The 14600-nt window shown below is 41.4% G+C and overlaps 1 protein-coding gene across 1 annotated transcript in view; it reads right to left on the bottom strand.

Moving 5' to 3' along the window:
* HECW1 (HECT, C2 and WW domain containing E3 ubiquitin protein ligase 1) overlaps positions 1-14600 on the bottom strand; it is a 624284-nt gene that overhangs the window by 188352 nt on the left and 421332 nt on the right. The window contains exon 9 of the mRNA XM_078688193.1: positions 9381-9482. Within this exon, the coding sequence (XP_078544319.1) occupies positions 9381-9482 (102 nt within the window). The remainder of the gene's footprint in view (positions 1-9380; positions 9483-14600) is intronic.

Here is a 14600-nt window from a genome sequence, read left to right on the forward strand (position 1 = left end):
TCCTACTAGGAATACCAAGGAACGTGGTGACGTAAACGTGGTGGGCACCCACTGGGCCATAACTACAATGGCTTTTACAGACATCTGCACAACCTTCCCATACATACTTCACTTCAAGGTAGGGTAGTTGTAAATAGTGCAGTAAAAGTCAGAAAGTGCACCTAATTCTGCCATTTTAAAAGTGGTGTGGAGAGATGGTGTGAAGTCGAAGGGTTAGGAGGGCAGAAGGCGGACTGGCGGGCTTTGGGGGAGAGATGGAGAGAGGTGGGTCCCGACGAGAAAGCAGGACAGCCAGGTCCAGTGGTGGGAAAGTTAAGCCAATACCTTCTTATAGACCGAAGGGGACTGGTAATACAGGGAGGTGCAGCAAGGTGAGATGAGCATGGATCTTAAGAGAGAGGAGGTTATTATGGGATGTAAAGTTGGCTGTTAACGGAAGTGACTAGGTTTGGAAATATTTACGTTACCTTGTAAGGCAATGTATCGCGGTGCAGCCAATATTTCAAGTGCAGACCTGTCATATTAAATAATTCATTACTTTTTTATGTTTGGAGCGGGAAATGAATAGAGTTCCATAATGTTCATGGGCGCTCCGCGATTCAAATGAAGGATTGTTTGCTTAAGATGTTTTAGTGTACTGCCTCCCAAAAACAGGGGTCACGTCACCTGTACCTGTGCAGACCCTACAAAACCACCGGTGTGCGAATTACGAGCGACCCTTTGTCTTCGCCTTGTTTAAAGTGTTCGTGAATGTATTATTTACACACTGGCACTCAGAGAGTAATAAACAGGTGCGGCTTGTTCAGTAATAATGTACTAATGCGACATGAACTAATTCTGCACAATGAACTTGCTTCTAGGTCACATCACGATTACTGCCTTCACTGTACATCTTTTTTTAAATTCTTTTTTGTGTTGCAATACTTGGTTTACAGCCAGCTAATGTTTTTATGAAGGATTCCGTTTATATATTTTAATTTGCTATGTGTACAATGCATCTCTTTTTTTCAAAGTAGGCCATATGTTTACAATTGTTAACGCTATTTGAATGACGGGGACACACTGCCCTCTACTGGTAATATTAGGATATCACGATCATCCACATTAATGTAGTCTGTGGATGTGCGTTCTAGGGCTAGGGACAAGCGTAGTTGTTTGTCATCTCTTTAGAAAACGATTGGTGCACCCTAAACGTCATGCTGCCCCATAACCGTTCCTATACAGTATGATGTATGCTGATGATGTCAGACAAAGCAATCAGGTTCTCTTACAACAGCGAACATTTGGAATGTATATGGGGCAAACTAACTACCGTTATATATTATAACGATTCTGCAAGTCACCGGGAGTTCTGGGACCATATAGAAGACTGAAGCTCTTTACTGCAACATGGATCCACGTCATAAGTTATCATTTCTGCCAGTGGGCACTTTGTTTGCCCACAGCGCAGTTGTACTTTTATAATAAAAAGCTTTCACTCAAAATCCCCAGGGTGCAAAGTGCTGCTGGTTCAAGACCCTGGACTGGCCGGAGGCCGCACATGGCTTGGAGAGTTGGTTGGACGAACAGTGCAGGTCTAAGACACCGTGAGCTATAAAAGACGAAGCCTAGTGTTGACAACGGTAAACATCACTTACAACGAAACTTTCCAACGCACTACCATTACAACGCAACCATTACAATGCAAACTATTACATCGCATTGCTCTGGGGGGCGCTATTGGATAGGGAATAGGTTAATTTACTATCCAATAACCTTCCCTAGTGTCCACGGGGACTAGAGTTGGAATAGTAAATTAAACTATTCACTTTCCAGCACCTAAAAGCACTATGCGTTGTAATGGTATGCGATGTAAAAACCTCGTTGTCAAGGCAGGCGTTGTAATAGCCTGCGTTGTAACGTCATACATCCGTTGACAACAGACCTCGGCTTCTGAATGGCAAAGACTGAATTCTCGCCGATGGTTGATTGTTCTTTACACACCCCACTACAGTCCAATTTACTCTCAGAGGGCTCAAAGAAATACTTGTTGGTGCAATCATGTTTGAGATGAGGGCAGCTACAAAACGTGGACTTTCTGTCACACAGTGCCAGTGGAATTGAAATGATGCTATGAGCCGTAATGCCAGCATGGCAAATGGGACCTCGACCCCTGTGTGGGAGTTAAAAAACAGCCGGAATTTGGATAATGTGGGCCTCACCCTCCTCCGGTCCCAGGTGCCACCGTACATGCAGCACCCTGAACACTGACACCCCTGTTCAAGGCCCAAGATGATGAACCTGTGGTAGTGTATATAATCTGCAAACATTCTCCATGATTCAATGATTCATTGCCATAGGGAAAAACCTCCCCAAAAAGCAGAATCTTCCTCTGTGCTGTTGCCGCTTCGTTTTAAATTCTTTTTGTTGAAATCTATGTATAAATCACAACAAAAGGTTTGTACATTGGCACGCGCAGTTACAAAACTCTATTAAGTGTACATCGAATGAAATATAAACAGATTATCAAGTACCTCCAGGTAATGCGACGTCTATACACTGGAATTTCACTTCATATCTCCATTGAATCTCAAAATAGATTCAAATGCAAAACCCAGCATTAACACTGTCCAAATTTAAACTTCCACCTGCAAATTTTCTGAATTTGACATATTTCTTATTTTTTGAAGACAGCAGGATCAAAGGAAACTTTGCAATAGTCTGACTGAGGATTACGTTTCTGACATAAAAGTTTTTGTGGATAAAATTACCCACAAACAATGTTTTGCATGTGGTGTCTTTTCCTAAAAGTGATTAATTGCAGTCATTTCTAGTGCAAAAAGTACTCTAATGGAACTCAAGATTGTATGTTTTTTTTTAACTTCACAAAGCTTGCCAAAGGAGTTTTACACAAGGACACACACCCTACACAGCACAGACCACCTCGCTAAAGTATGTCCAAGCTCCATGCACTGATGGCCTGTCCCTTTTGTTTGGCATCTGTATTCAAATCTTGACTTTCGCAAATAACGACTTAGTATGTGGTGCACACAAAGTTGAATTTAAAGGCACAAATCACAAACCCCGATCCCCACAAATAGGATTTGTTGATTTTTGTGTCTGCAAATTCTAATTCTGACTGTGGCAAATCTATTAGTATATCTGATTGTCCACAGTTGCAAATTTAGGACTTTCAGGCAGAGCTTAATTTGTAAAAAAAACCAATGCATTATTGTGTTTGTATCCCTTCTTTTAGAATGAACAACAAACTACAAGTGCCAGAATTCAATGACGATAAACAACCAAGGGTTATATGTCAGGAAACTGACTACAATAATGTTGTGCTATACAAATATAGTAGAACAATATCGATGACCAAAGTATTAACAAGGTAAGTATGTATAGGTACATATAGATCAACTCTTATTAACTCCACATCTTTGTACCCCAAAGATAAATACATCAGCACAGTACATTCATGTGGAGCTAAGTATAACCAGGACCACTTAAATTATATGATTATGTGGCCACCGTGTTTTCTGCATAATTATGGATTTAACGCACTTGCCACATAATCCATCATCGGCTGCATAATTTGCACATGTTTAACAAAACAATGTTTCTAGCTCAATCAGAGCAAAAGTTACAGAAAACGTTGCCACAAATGTTGCTGCACAGTGAGAAATCCTTTGCAAATGTTAAATGGTCACTTTTCAGTTGCTGATTGGTGTATTTAGGTGCTAAGTTTATACTAATAAGATGAAAACTTTGATGAGACAGTGTGCAGAGGCATACAATTACAAACTAATGGAGTATTCCAGCTACAGAACGTGAGACGTTATGCTGCTTTACTCCCCTTTTCCTGGTGCATCATTTATTCATTCCTGCCTCATAATTTGGCTCTTTCTTGCGGCATAATTCCAAGGGCCATGAGTATAATAAACCTATACTTTATGTGGCATGTGATTATGTGGCAAGTGTGTAAAACACCTGTGTATATTTATTTAACTTGTCGATAATTTACTCATTGATATTTTTGCTACAATATTATTGCAGCACGATTTAATTAATTGATATTCTGGCGTTATAGTATGTCATGATAGGTTACATACCTGACAAGTGGCAATTCAAGACCTCATATTTATTTTGATTGGTTTTCTAAATCTAAATCCGGACACACCATAGTGTGATCAGGCGGGATACATGCAGGTAATGGTGTGCCTTCCAATTTCAGTGTGATGTGGACGGTACCTCTCTCCTTGGCGGTGCTTCAGTGGCTGGCAGAGGTTTTGTGGGGCTTGGCGCCACTGACATCACGCGATAAAGGGCAACAAATCCTACCTGAATGTATATCTCGGCACTCGGCCAGCACATGACAGACATCCAGAGCCCTAAAACAGCCAGGTTTTCAACATTTTCTTAAACGTAGTGAAATCCAAGTAGCAGTGAAGATGGAGAGGGATTGGATCCAAGCAAAAGGGTCACCGTAATAGAGGTGCGAACTTGGGGGACAGTCAGTAGCTCCTTATCACTAGAGCTTAAAGTACAGGAAGACCGAAAGCAATGCAATTTGTCCCTTTGGTATGAAAGGGCTCAACCAATCAAGGACTTGTGGGTAAGACAACATGTCTTAAAAAAGATGCACTTTCTGATAGGAAGCCAATGAAGATCTCTGATAATAGGCAGGGAGGGGGAGCCGGTCTGGTCATTAGAGAGCCTGCCTTGAGATTACAGACCATGTGGGCTGGTGTAATTTGCACCACCAGGGATTAAGACAGTACGGTGTTATTAACTGCTATTAACCACACATTACTGTAATCAAGGTGCCTTAAGAACAAGGCTTGGACCAACATTTTCCTGGCAGAAGATGGTAGCCAAGGAATACCCCTCCTTCGACGCCTTGTAGTCCCAAAACAGTAACCACAGTTTGCATCTCTGTGATTCTTCATGGATAGTTCCTGGTCTAGTTTATCCCCCAGTTTTTTAATGGCGTAACTTGAAGAGGGAGCAGCCTCCAATTCTGAGGGCCACCAGAGGAGCTGAGCTTTTCCAAACAGCAACATTTCAGGTTTTTTTCCGTTCAGCTGGAGACAGTTGTCATCTAGGCCGCAATTCTCCTCAGACAGACTAGAACATGATGTTTTGCATCATCAATGTCCTGTCCCAGTGAAATGATCAGCTGGATATCATCAGCATATGGGATTAGATCAAAGCCACCGGATTCAGATGTTGAATAACGTGGGGCTCAGAGAGGAGCTCTGAGGCACCCCCTTATTGATGGAAATCATAGCAGATTTAAATGAACCCAGCAAGATTGTTTTGATGTGGCTCTCTAATAAGTCAGCAAGCCACTGAAGAGCCTTGCCCCTGACAATGATCGCATGCAGTCTGCTAATCAGTACTGCCTGAGAAACTGTGTTGAAAGCTGCTGAAAGATCTAACAACAAGAGCACGGCAGGAGAGCCAGCATCCAAAGTACAGCAGATGCTGTTGGTCGCTGTCACCAGCGTGGTCTCTGCCTTCTGTACAGCTTTGAATCTCGATTGGGGCTGGGGATATCCAGAATGTTATGGTCCTCCAAGTATGCTATAAGCTGTTTGTTATTTTAAAGCAACATGGGAACCCAAAAAAGTCGACCTGCGACCTTGGGAGTTAATTCTTTTAAACAACAGTGATCCCCGGAGAAGGGAAATATGCAAACAATGAATATAGACTCAGTCGTTACTATATTAAGTAGACATGCCAGCTGGACAGAGGTCTGATATTTACTTGTTAGGCAATGAAGATAACTTCACGTAACAATACATTAAGTGGGGCACAGGCCTGTGCCCTACTTAACCAATAGCATACAGAAGGGAGGGGGGACATACAGGGGGCTCAGGCAAAGCTTTTAGGTTTGTTGCACATAGGGAATAAACAGTGACAATAAAGAACAAATTGCATAATACACCTTTACAGTTTAGTAAACAAATGTTTTTGGTGTATAAGGTGTTTCAAACGACTGAGTCTATATTCATTGTTTGCATATTTCCCTTCTCCGGGGACCACTGTTGTTTATAAGCTGTTTGTTGACACATCTTTCCAACAATTTCCCCAGTAAAGGTAGAAGTGATAAGGAGCGATAGTTGGACAATCTGTTTGGATCTACATTTTATTTTTTAAGTATAGTGGAGGCTAGAGCGGCCATACAAGCTAGTGGTATTTTGGCTGAGTCTAGAGAAAGGTTGAGTTACGAAAGAATAGAAGGAGTGATCAAAGTTTCAAGATTTGCAGATGAAAGTCCATCCTTTTGAGAGGGAGAGAATCTTCACTTTTTAAAAGTGAAGAATTGGTAAAACTCATATCTGTGTGCCCAGTCACATGTGGAGTACACATGACAGTATAGCAAAGGCACATTATCTCAAAGTCCTCAAAATGATAAACAACCTCTGACTTAGTGACGTGTTCCCCATGAAAATTAAAATCTGAAATCTTTCTACGCACCTGGTGGCCGGTAAATAAGTGCACCCTTTCAATGGAGACCGGGCAAAAACTCTAGTTTGAAAATACAGATTTCAGTCCAATCCTCTTGGAAGGAATCAACTATTTGGAACTTAACGGAGTTCCGAAATGAGATGGCAACTCTCCCGCCGGGTCTAGCTTCTCTATTCGGTCTTAACTCATAATTGTCAGGCAGTGCAAGAGGGATAGAGGGAAAGGAGGAGACATTTAACCTGGTTTCTGTGAAAAAAAACTAAAATCTGGGACAATAGAGGACAGAAGATTTCAAATTTCAATTGCATGTTTCGGTAACGATCTAATATTACAATAAATGCCACGAAGAGGCACAGTGAGGCTGGGAAAAGTTCTTCTATTGTTTTCGGTAAAAGGCAGTAGACAGACTGCTGGGGAGGACTCTGACAGAGAACCAGAACCATCTCAACTCTTTGCTGGAGGTTGGAAGGTAGAATCCCTCAAAGCCTTAGCTATAAAGTAGGGGGAACAACAGGAAAGTCCGCACGCCCTACAGGCAAATGGACCTTCCAAACACCAAAAGGAGAGAGAGCCAAAGGGGTGGCTCAGACGTGCCTAAATAAGCAACGTTGTTGGCAATATTGAGAAGGAATGCAGCAGAGTAACTAAGCCTGTTCTCTGATATGAAATAATTTACTGGAGGGGCAGGAACCAGGCTCTTGGTGACGTTTGGATAGGGATGGGACAGACGGGCTTGCCTTTGCGATGCCAGTGGCATGTGTCCACGCTGTCATGCAGCTGATATAGGTGAGTCAGAAATAATGCTTAGACCGCTATCCTACAATGCCAGTGCAAGGCAAAACAACCAGGAATTGTGGCAGCACTAATTAAAAGTATTGAGCAGGCCCTCTCCGTGCAAACAGCACAAGCTGTGGTGGACAGAAGGTCTATGAGGCCATAAACCAATATGAGGAGCAAAAATAAATTAAGTACCCACCCACCAACACAAACCCACTAAAATTTAAAATGCTGCATTTTTAAAATACTGAATGCGGGAAGCTTGTGTATAGCGGCACTTCCAAGCTGTCATGCTGCTGATATAGGTGAACAGAAGGAGATGATGGACAGAGTGCTGAAACATTTCAGACTCGGTTAGTGTCTGAAAAGTTTCAGCGCTCCATCATCATCTCCTTGTGTTTGCTTTGTTCACCCTAAGTTGACAGGGTATGCCCAGACGTTGTTCCCATGCTCACTTTGGCACTGGATTCAAGCTAGCCTGGCTGATGAAGGGTGTTACCCAGAAACCCGTCCGAGGATGCTTGTTTCCGGTTCAGAGAAGACCTGGCTTGGCAGTTCGGGCTGGACTGTTGCCATGAGGCACAGGGTCAAGACTGATTTGCATATAGTTGGGTCTGAACTGAGGTGGCGAAGTGAGCTAAAGAATGATGATGGATTCAATCCAGATCTGTGACTGGGGGTGAGTGTCTGAAAAGTTTCAGCGCTCCATCCATCATCTCATTGTGTTTGCTTTGTTTGCCCTAAGTTGTCAGGGTATTGCCAGACGTGGGTCTCTTGCTCACTTTGACACTGGATTCAAGCTAGCCTGGCTGATGAAGGGTGTTACCCAGAAACCAGTCCCAGTATGCTTGTTTCCGGTTCAGGGAAGGCTAGGCTTGGAAGTTCGGGCTGGACTGTTCCCATGAGGCACAGGGTCAAGACTGATTCGCATCTAACTGAGGTGGCGAAGTGGGCTAAAGAATGATGATGGATTCAACCCAGATCTGTGACTAGTGGCGAGTGTCTGAAAAGTTTCAGTGCTCCGTCTATCATCTCATTGTGTTTGCTGATATAGGTGAGCCAGGAAGAATGCCTAGACCGCTAACATACAAAGGCAATGAGAGGCAAAACAACCAGGAAGTTTGGCAGCACTAATTAAAAGTATTGAGCAGCCCCTCTCCGTGCAAACAGCACAAGCTGCGGCGGACTGCAGGGATATTTTTACATTTACCAATAGTGCTGCATATTTGTTTCATGTTATATGTTGAACAGTTTACCTCTTCAGGGTCAGTCCCTTATTGAATGCAAATAATTCATTTGAGTCCCGATTTGCTAAAAGGAGCCTCAAGGCATACCTGCTCAAAATAAAGTCCAAACCATACTTAGGTGTTTCCAGGGTCCTCGTGCGTCCATCAAAAATATGCGGAACACCCACATAGTTGTGTAATTGTGGGTATTGACAAACCTTAATTGTTTTTTACACCCAAATTGCAGTCCTGCACTGTGTAATTTGGGAATGAAGATCAGACTAAAAAATATTTCCCCATCATTCTTAAGGGGTGTACTTGGAACACCTTGATAATTAAAATATATTACTAATTTAAGATTTATTATCAGGCATCTAAAAAATCTACAATTTTATGAATGGTTTCCAGTGTAATCTTAGATGCGGGTTAAACAGTATGGTATACTGTTTTTTTAGATATTTTTGGGCCTGAAGCCTGAAAAAAAGATGCATTTAAACATGATTCTAAACTAATCTACTACTAACAATAATTCAGCGAATCCCTTTCCAATGTAGGCACCACAGGACCTGTGAATAACCTCTTCTAGTGCTTCTATAATGGGCATCTCCTGTTCAATCACTCAATGGCATCCACTGCAATCTAAATACAGAATACAAAAATATGGGAAACACAAGGGACCTGATTCACAAACTTATCTTTTTAGGAGGAAACTTCTCCACACCAACTGCGGAATCTCCACAGTCGTAAACTTACTAATAACTCCTAGTTTGTGAATAGCAAAAAGAACAGCAAACTTACACAAAAGTGCAGTTTTACCTTTGTGAATCAGGCCCAATGTGTGCAGATCTGGAACCCAGACAAAGAAGTTTGACACAAGATGGATGGTCATGAAAGTGCAATAAATGTGCAAAGGCAGCAGCTTACTTGGTGGGAGGGCTTCATCGATGGCCGGATAATGATGGTGGTCAGACCTCATAGAGGGCAACTGGCTGACCGTCTGAGGGCTATGTGGCAACGGGCAATCACCTGCGTGCAAGAACAGAGAAAGTTATGCAATGGCAAAGGACTATATTTTTGCTTTTGTACACAGGAAAAGGTAGGGAACATGCAACAAAAAACCCTAAAATATAAAGCCCTGCTAATATAACATTAAAGTTCTAACAGAGCGCCAGGAACACATTATTGTTACAGTTTGAGACCGGAAGTTATGAGCATATGCCACATAGGACTAAAATGATCCACTTTATTGCATTTTTGAACAATGATTTTGTTGTTTACGGGGTGACCTAGCACCCTACAAGCTCCTACCGGCACTGGTAATCATGCAATGAGTATGCTACAGGGACATGCACAATGAGAACAATGAGCAAAGAACTTCACAATTTTGAAGAAGGTGCAAATGGTATTCTCTCACAAATATCTGATAAAAAGGTCAATAGCCAGAACCTATACAAATATTCAAATCCTTCTGAAAGGTACGTCTTTTTCACTAAACATAGCACTGAACCTTGAATCCTTTTTGGAACATTTAATTAAACATTGCTGTTTTTTTTTTAATTTCTGAAAACGTTTTACACCTTAGGAGAGATGAGATTGTTTATTCAAACATGCAAATAACTTTTAAACATTTTCAAAAAGTTATGTTTGTTTTCTAAATATTCGGTAATGTTTCAAACATGTTGATTTGCCCCCCAAAAAATCTCAGTTTATCCAAAGTTGAATCCAAAACAATTTCGCAATCACGTTTGAAAACATCATAACTTCATATACTTTAAAATAATGAGAGGTATGGGGCTTACACGGGGGGTTTGTACTGAAGAATGTTGGTTGTTTTAGAGATTGCTGGCTGCTGTTTTTAAAATCAGGGTTTAACAAAAACTGTCCGGGCACATACAATTAATTCAACTGAAGTAAACAGAGGTGCTTTGCCAGGGAGTATTTCCATAATTTGACCATGATCTGTAGGCATGCCAGGAAGCTAATATCAATGAATTTCATTTTTAGGTCTGGCTTTACAGCACAACTGCCAGCAAGACAGTTGTTACCAATTATTCAAAATATTCACACAGTGGGCTTTGGCTTGGCTCAGAGAAGTATTTTTCTCCCACCTCCTGCTGTTAGCTGTTAGGTGTACCATTCTGCCTCCTATGGAGAACCTCCATTTAATGCAAGTTAGACTATTTTATATCTCAAAAATACATCACACAATACATTATTTCTTTCATAGGTATATGCATATGCTGAAAGCAATTGTTTCTGTTTCTTTTTTCTCTCACAGAAACAGACTTTAATGTTTTAGTGAGAAATGAAAATGCAAGCCAACCAATTGGATTTCCCAATCTTTTTTAAATTGCAGTACAGATTTATGAGGCATAGCTAGTTTTAAACCTCGAGAAAAATCGGATAGAATTTGTGTTGAATTGAACTTTTCCTTATTTTGTCCCAGACTTTCTGGGTAAAATGGATCTTTACCGTCTCTCTAATATCTTCCTGTACATGTTATGAGTTTAACATCCTGCCACAAAAGAGCACAAAAAGGTTCAAAGGCTTTCACCAGGGGGGTGGGAAACCCTAATATAGCAACACGATATTCACTCATACAGAGTCAAGATAGTGACTTACCTTAGGGATAAAAAATATTTACTAACACCCTAACTTGGGGTTGAAAAGACCTCCTGGTTTCGGCAGAAGATAATTTCCTCTGTAGTCACACATTCATCAAGAGATTATGTCCTGTGGAAAAACCTGATCATTCCTCCGAAGGCTGAATTGGTGGTTACACAGTTTCTATAACTTGGTATTCGGAAAATGCAGACATTCCACAGGCAGAGGGCCCTTAAGGGATATGTGGGCGCCTGCGCTAGTTTTTTCAACAAATTAAGCACTAGGATGGACTAAAAAAATTAACTGCCCTACAGATTGCCTCAGTCCAGGTCTTTGCTTCGTCAGCCATTTGATGAAATATGACATTTAATCCCACATGCCAAACACATCCATGTTCATAAAATGACATTTCACCAATGTTGGTCATTTCTCATGAATAAGCTCCTGTTTTTAGCGCTACGGTAATTGTTCAAGGTAGCATGATGGGTAGAGATAAAATGAACGAACTCATCCTAATTCATCATGTTAATATTACATTTCCACCTTGTTATTTAATGTGTCGCAGGCAGTGCATTTTATTATATTGACCCCAAGGCTCCTTGAAAGTGCATTTATGAGTTAGCGTCTTTGACAGAAGCGTTTTTTTGTTGGATGCTCCACACCATTGACGAGGAGGCAAAGGAGTCCCAAATGTTCATCTTTCTCATGTCATGGTCAGTCTTTTTGGGATTTGATTGCAACATGTGCTACTCTTTGTTCTTGAGGAAAATACTATCTCGAAAATGTATTTATTCATTTTTTAAATCACAGACTTAGCCACCTGGGTAGAGCAGTGCTTTACAAGAAACTAAACCCGCAGTAACAAAAGATACATTATCAGAAATGGAGCAAATACAAAATGAGTCAGGACATCTGGAAGGTGTAATCTGAAGAGATGATTCTTCAAGTTTTTCCTGAAAAATTAAATATCAGCAACCAGCTTGAATGCAGTGTTGAGAGTTGACAGATGTGGTAAAACGGATTCGCCTGCATTGTAGCTGATGGAATTTCGCACCAGGACTGTTTTTCAAATCTTCACCCAAATGTTGAAGTAACCTGATAAATTGGTGCAAGAAAAGATAGCAAAAGGGAGCCACACCATAGATGGGTCTTTTGATGCATAGATGCCTGTTTGACCCACACTGTACTAGTCCAGGAATTACACAGACTCATTATGTAGAAAGCAGTATTTTTAGCCTTTTTCCAGTCCACGTTTCCACCCAAATATGAGTCCAATAACCTACATCAAGCTATAGGGTATACTAGGTGCAAGAACCTCCCTGTTGCTTAAGCCTTGAGTCACCGCAAGACATTAGTGTAGTGACTGAGATATTAAACAATTTCAGCTATAGTATTCAAATAATAGGGCACAGTATCACCCTGTGGATCAAAGGAACACTTTGATATCTGGAATATCTATAGTACACTATACAACTCAAATCCTTACATATATTAGAAAAACTCTACATCTACATTTATTGAACTAAAGCACATTTTTTATTACATGTTTGGCACATGATATTTAGCACACAATAGTGTTTCTAAAACCTTTGATTTACGGTAAATACATCAGACCAATGGATTACAAATTGAAGATGGGGGGGGGTGATGCCATTCCAATACATTCTGGATTTTTAACCAAAGGAAAGCCTTATCATGCATTTGCATGAAATATGACAGTGTGATATTGGTATTGTGCATAATGGTCCAATCATGCCCTCTCAAGGTTCGGCTTTTGGCATCATGCTTGATATTAGCATAAACCACATATGACAGGTTGAATCGTTACACCTTATGCTTCTCTAATGTTGATTTGTATTCCTTTATCTTTATGGTGTGGATAGAGAAAAACACTGTTCAGAAATATCAGGCCCTCAGCTACACAATTCATGCAGCAAGTTTCCCTGAGGTGCCTGGAGATTTTGACTGCTGGGTTGACTGCTGAATTTACATTTGGCATGGCTTTCCTTCTTCATTCTTGATTAGATCCAACCCGTAGGATCTACTTAAGACCTGGGTAAACAATCGAGGAATTGTCGATAAAGCAAAGTCTATTGGGCATATTTACAATAACTGGCGCATCCCTGCAAATCAGCAGGAATGCGCCAGTTATTCTGCGCCACAGCTCCGCCATCATGGATGCGCCGTATTTACAATGCGGCGCACCATGGTGCAAAAACGACACAGATGCGTGACGCATCTGTGCCGTAAAAGTGACGCATTGCTGGAGTTGCGTCGCAAGCGCGATGCAGCTCCAGCAATGCTCTGGGGGCCCTATCTAGTTAATGCTGCGTCAATCCTTACGACTGCTTCAGGCAGGCGCAGGGTTTTGACGCAGCATGGACCTAAAAGTGACTGAGTGAAATCTTGTAGATTTCACTCAGCCACTTTTAGGAGGCGTTCCTGCACCGGAACGCCCCGTCCTACACAGGGACGCCTACATGTGGCGCAGGGCATTACAACGTGACGCATTTCCCAGATGCGTCACGTTGTAAGTACCCCGCACCATGGAGCAGGATTTGCGCCGCTGCTGCGTCGCAAAAGTGATGCAACGGCGGCGTAAATGAGGCGCAAGGGGCTTGTAAATCTGCCCCAAAGTGTTCTGTGGGGCTGGTGCTTTTCAGGTGGGCGGAGGGAACAGCACCTTCTAACCAAATAGTGAATAGGTCTCATAAACATGCACTGAATTTTGATTGATTGCTGCAATGTGTTTATCAACTGTCTTGAAATATTTTAGGGTGGTGGTTACACATAACATTTATATATGTGTAGTTTATCTATAGTCTAAAATGATTTTCATTAACGGTAACAATACTTTACGGTATTGAACATACAGCTGTACTAGGTACACATAGGGGTCTTTCTAGGTTTGAAAGTATTGCTTGCAATGCATACAGTGGGGTGATGGTGGTGTTGTCAGATTGTAATTATGGCTACTGGGATGTGCTTACATGTTGTACCGCTTCATGTCTGCTGGTATAAGGCTTCCAGGAAGCATTGGGCATTCATTTTGCAAAGAGGTAAGTATCTGTCACATCTTTAAAAAGCCATATTCTCTTAGAGCAGAATTTAATACTGTTTCTCAATGGTTTGTGACAGCTTACATGCTGTCACAAAAACTCTTCACTTGCTATACCCCTTAAAATCCTGCATGAAAATATGACTTTTGAATTACCTTATTCCACTTTTTTTATTTTGACTGCACCTCTGCTCCCCTCTACTTTCTACATGCTTCTTCTGTATGTAAACTGCTATAAAGCTCATGCCTGTCTGTCTTCAAGCGTTATTTGAAATCATTTGCTTATCACATGGCCACCTCTAATGATCACACCGAAGACACTAATGCACCACACAGAAACTGTAATGCATGAGAATGGTGTCCTTTGCATGCAAGACTAACCCATGTAACGAATGGACTGACTACTAACTTTGGGCTCCTGGGTACTCGTCATAAAACGCTTCAAGGCCTTGTCAGGGATAGTAATTGCTACATAAATGCAA

The sequence above is a fragment of the Lissotriton helveticus genome, chromosome 4_1 (assembly GCF_964261635.1).
Source record: "Lissotriton helveticus chromosome 4_1, aLisHel1.1, whole genome shotgun sequence".
NCBI lineage: Eukaryota > Metazoa > Chordata > Amphibia > Caudata > Salamandridae > Lissotriton > Lissotriton helveticus.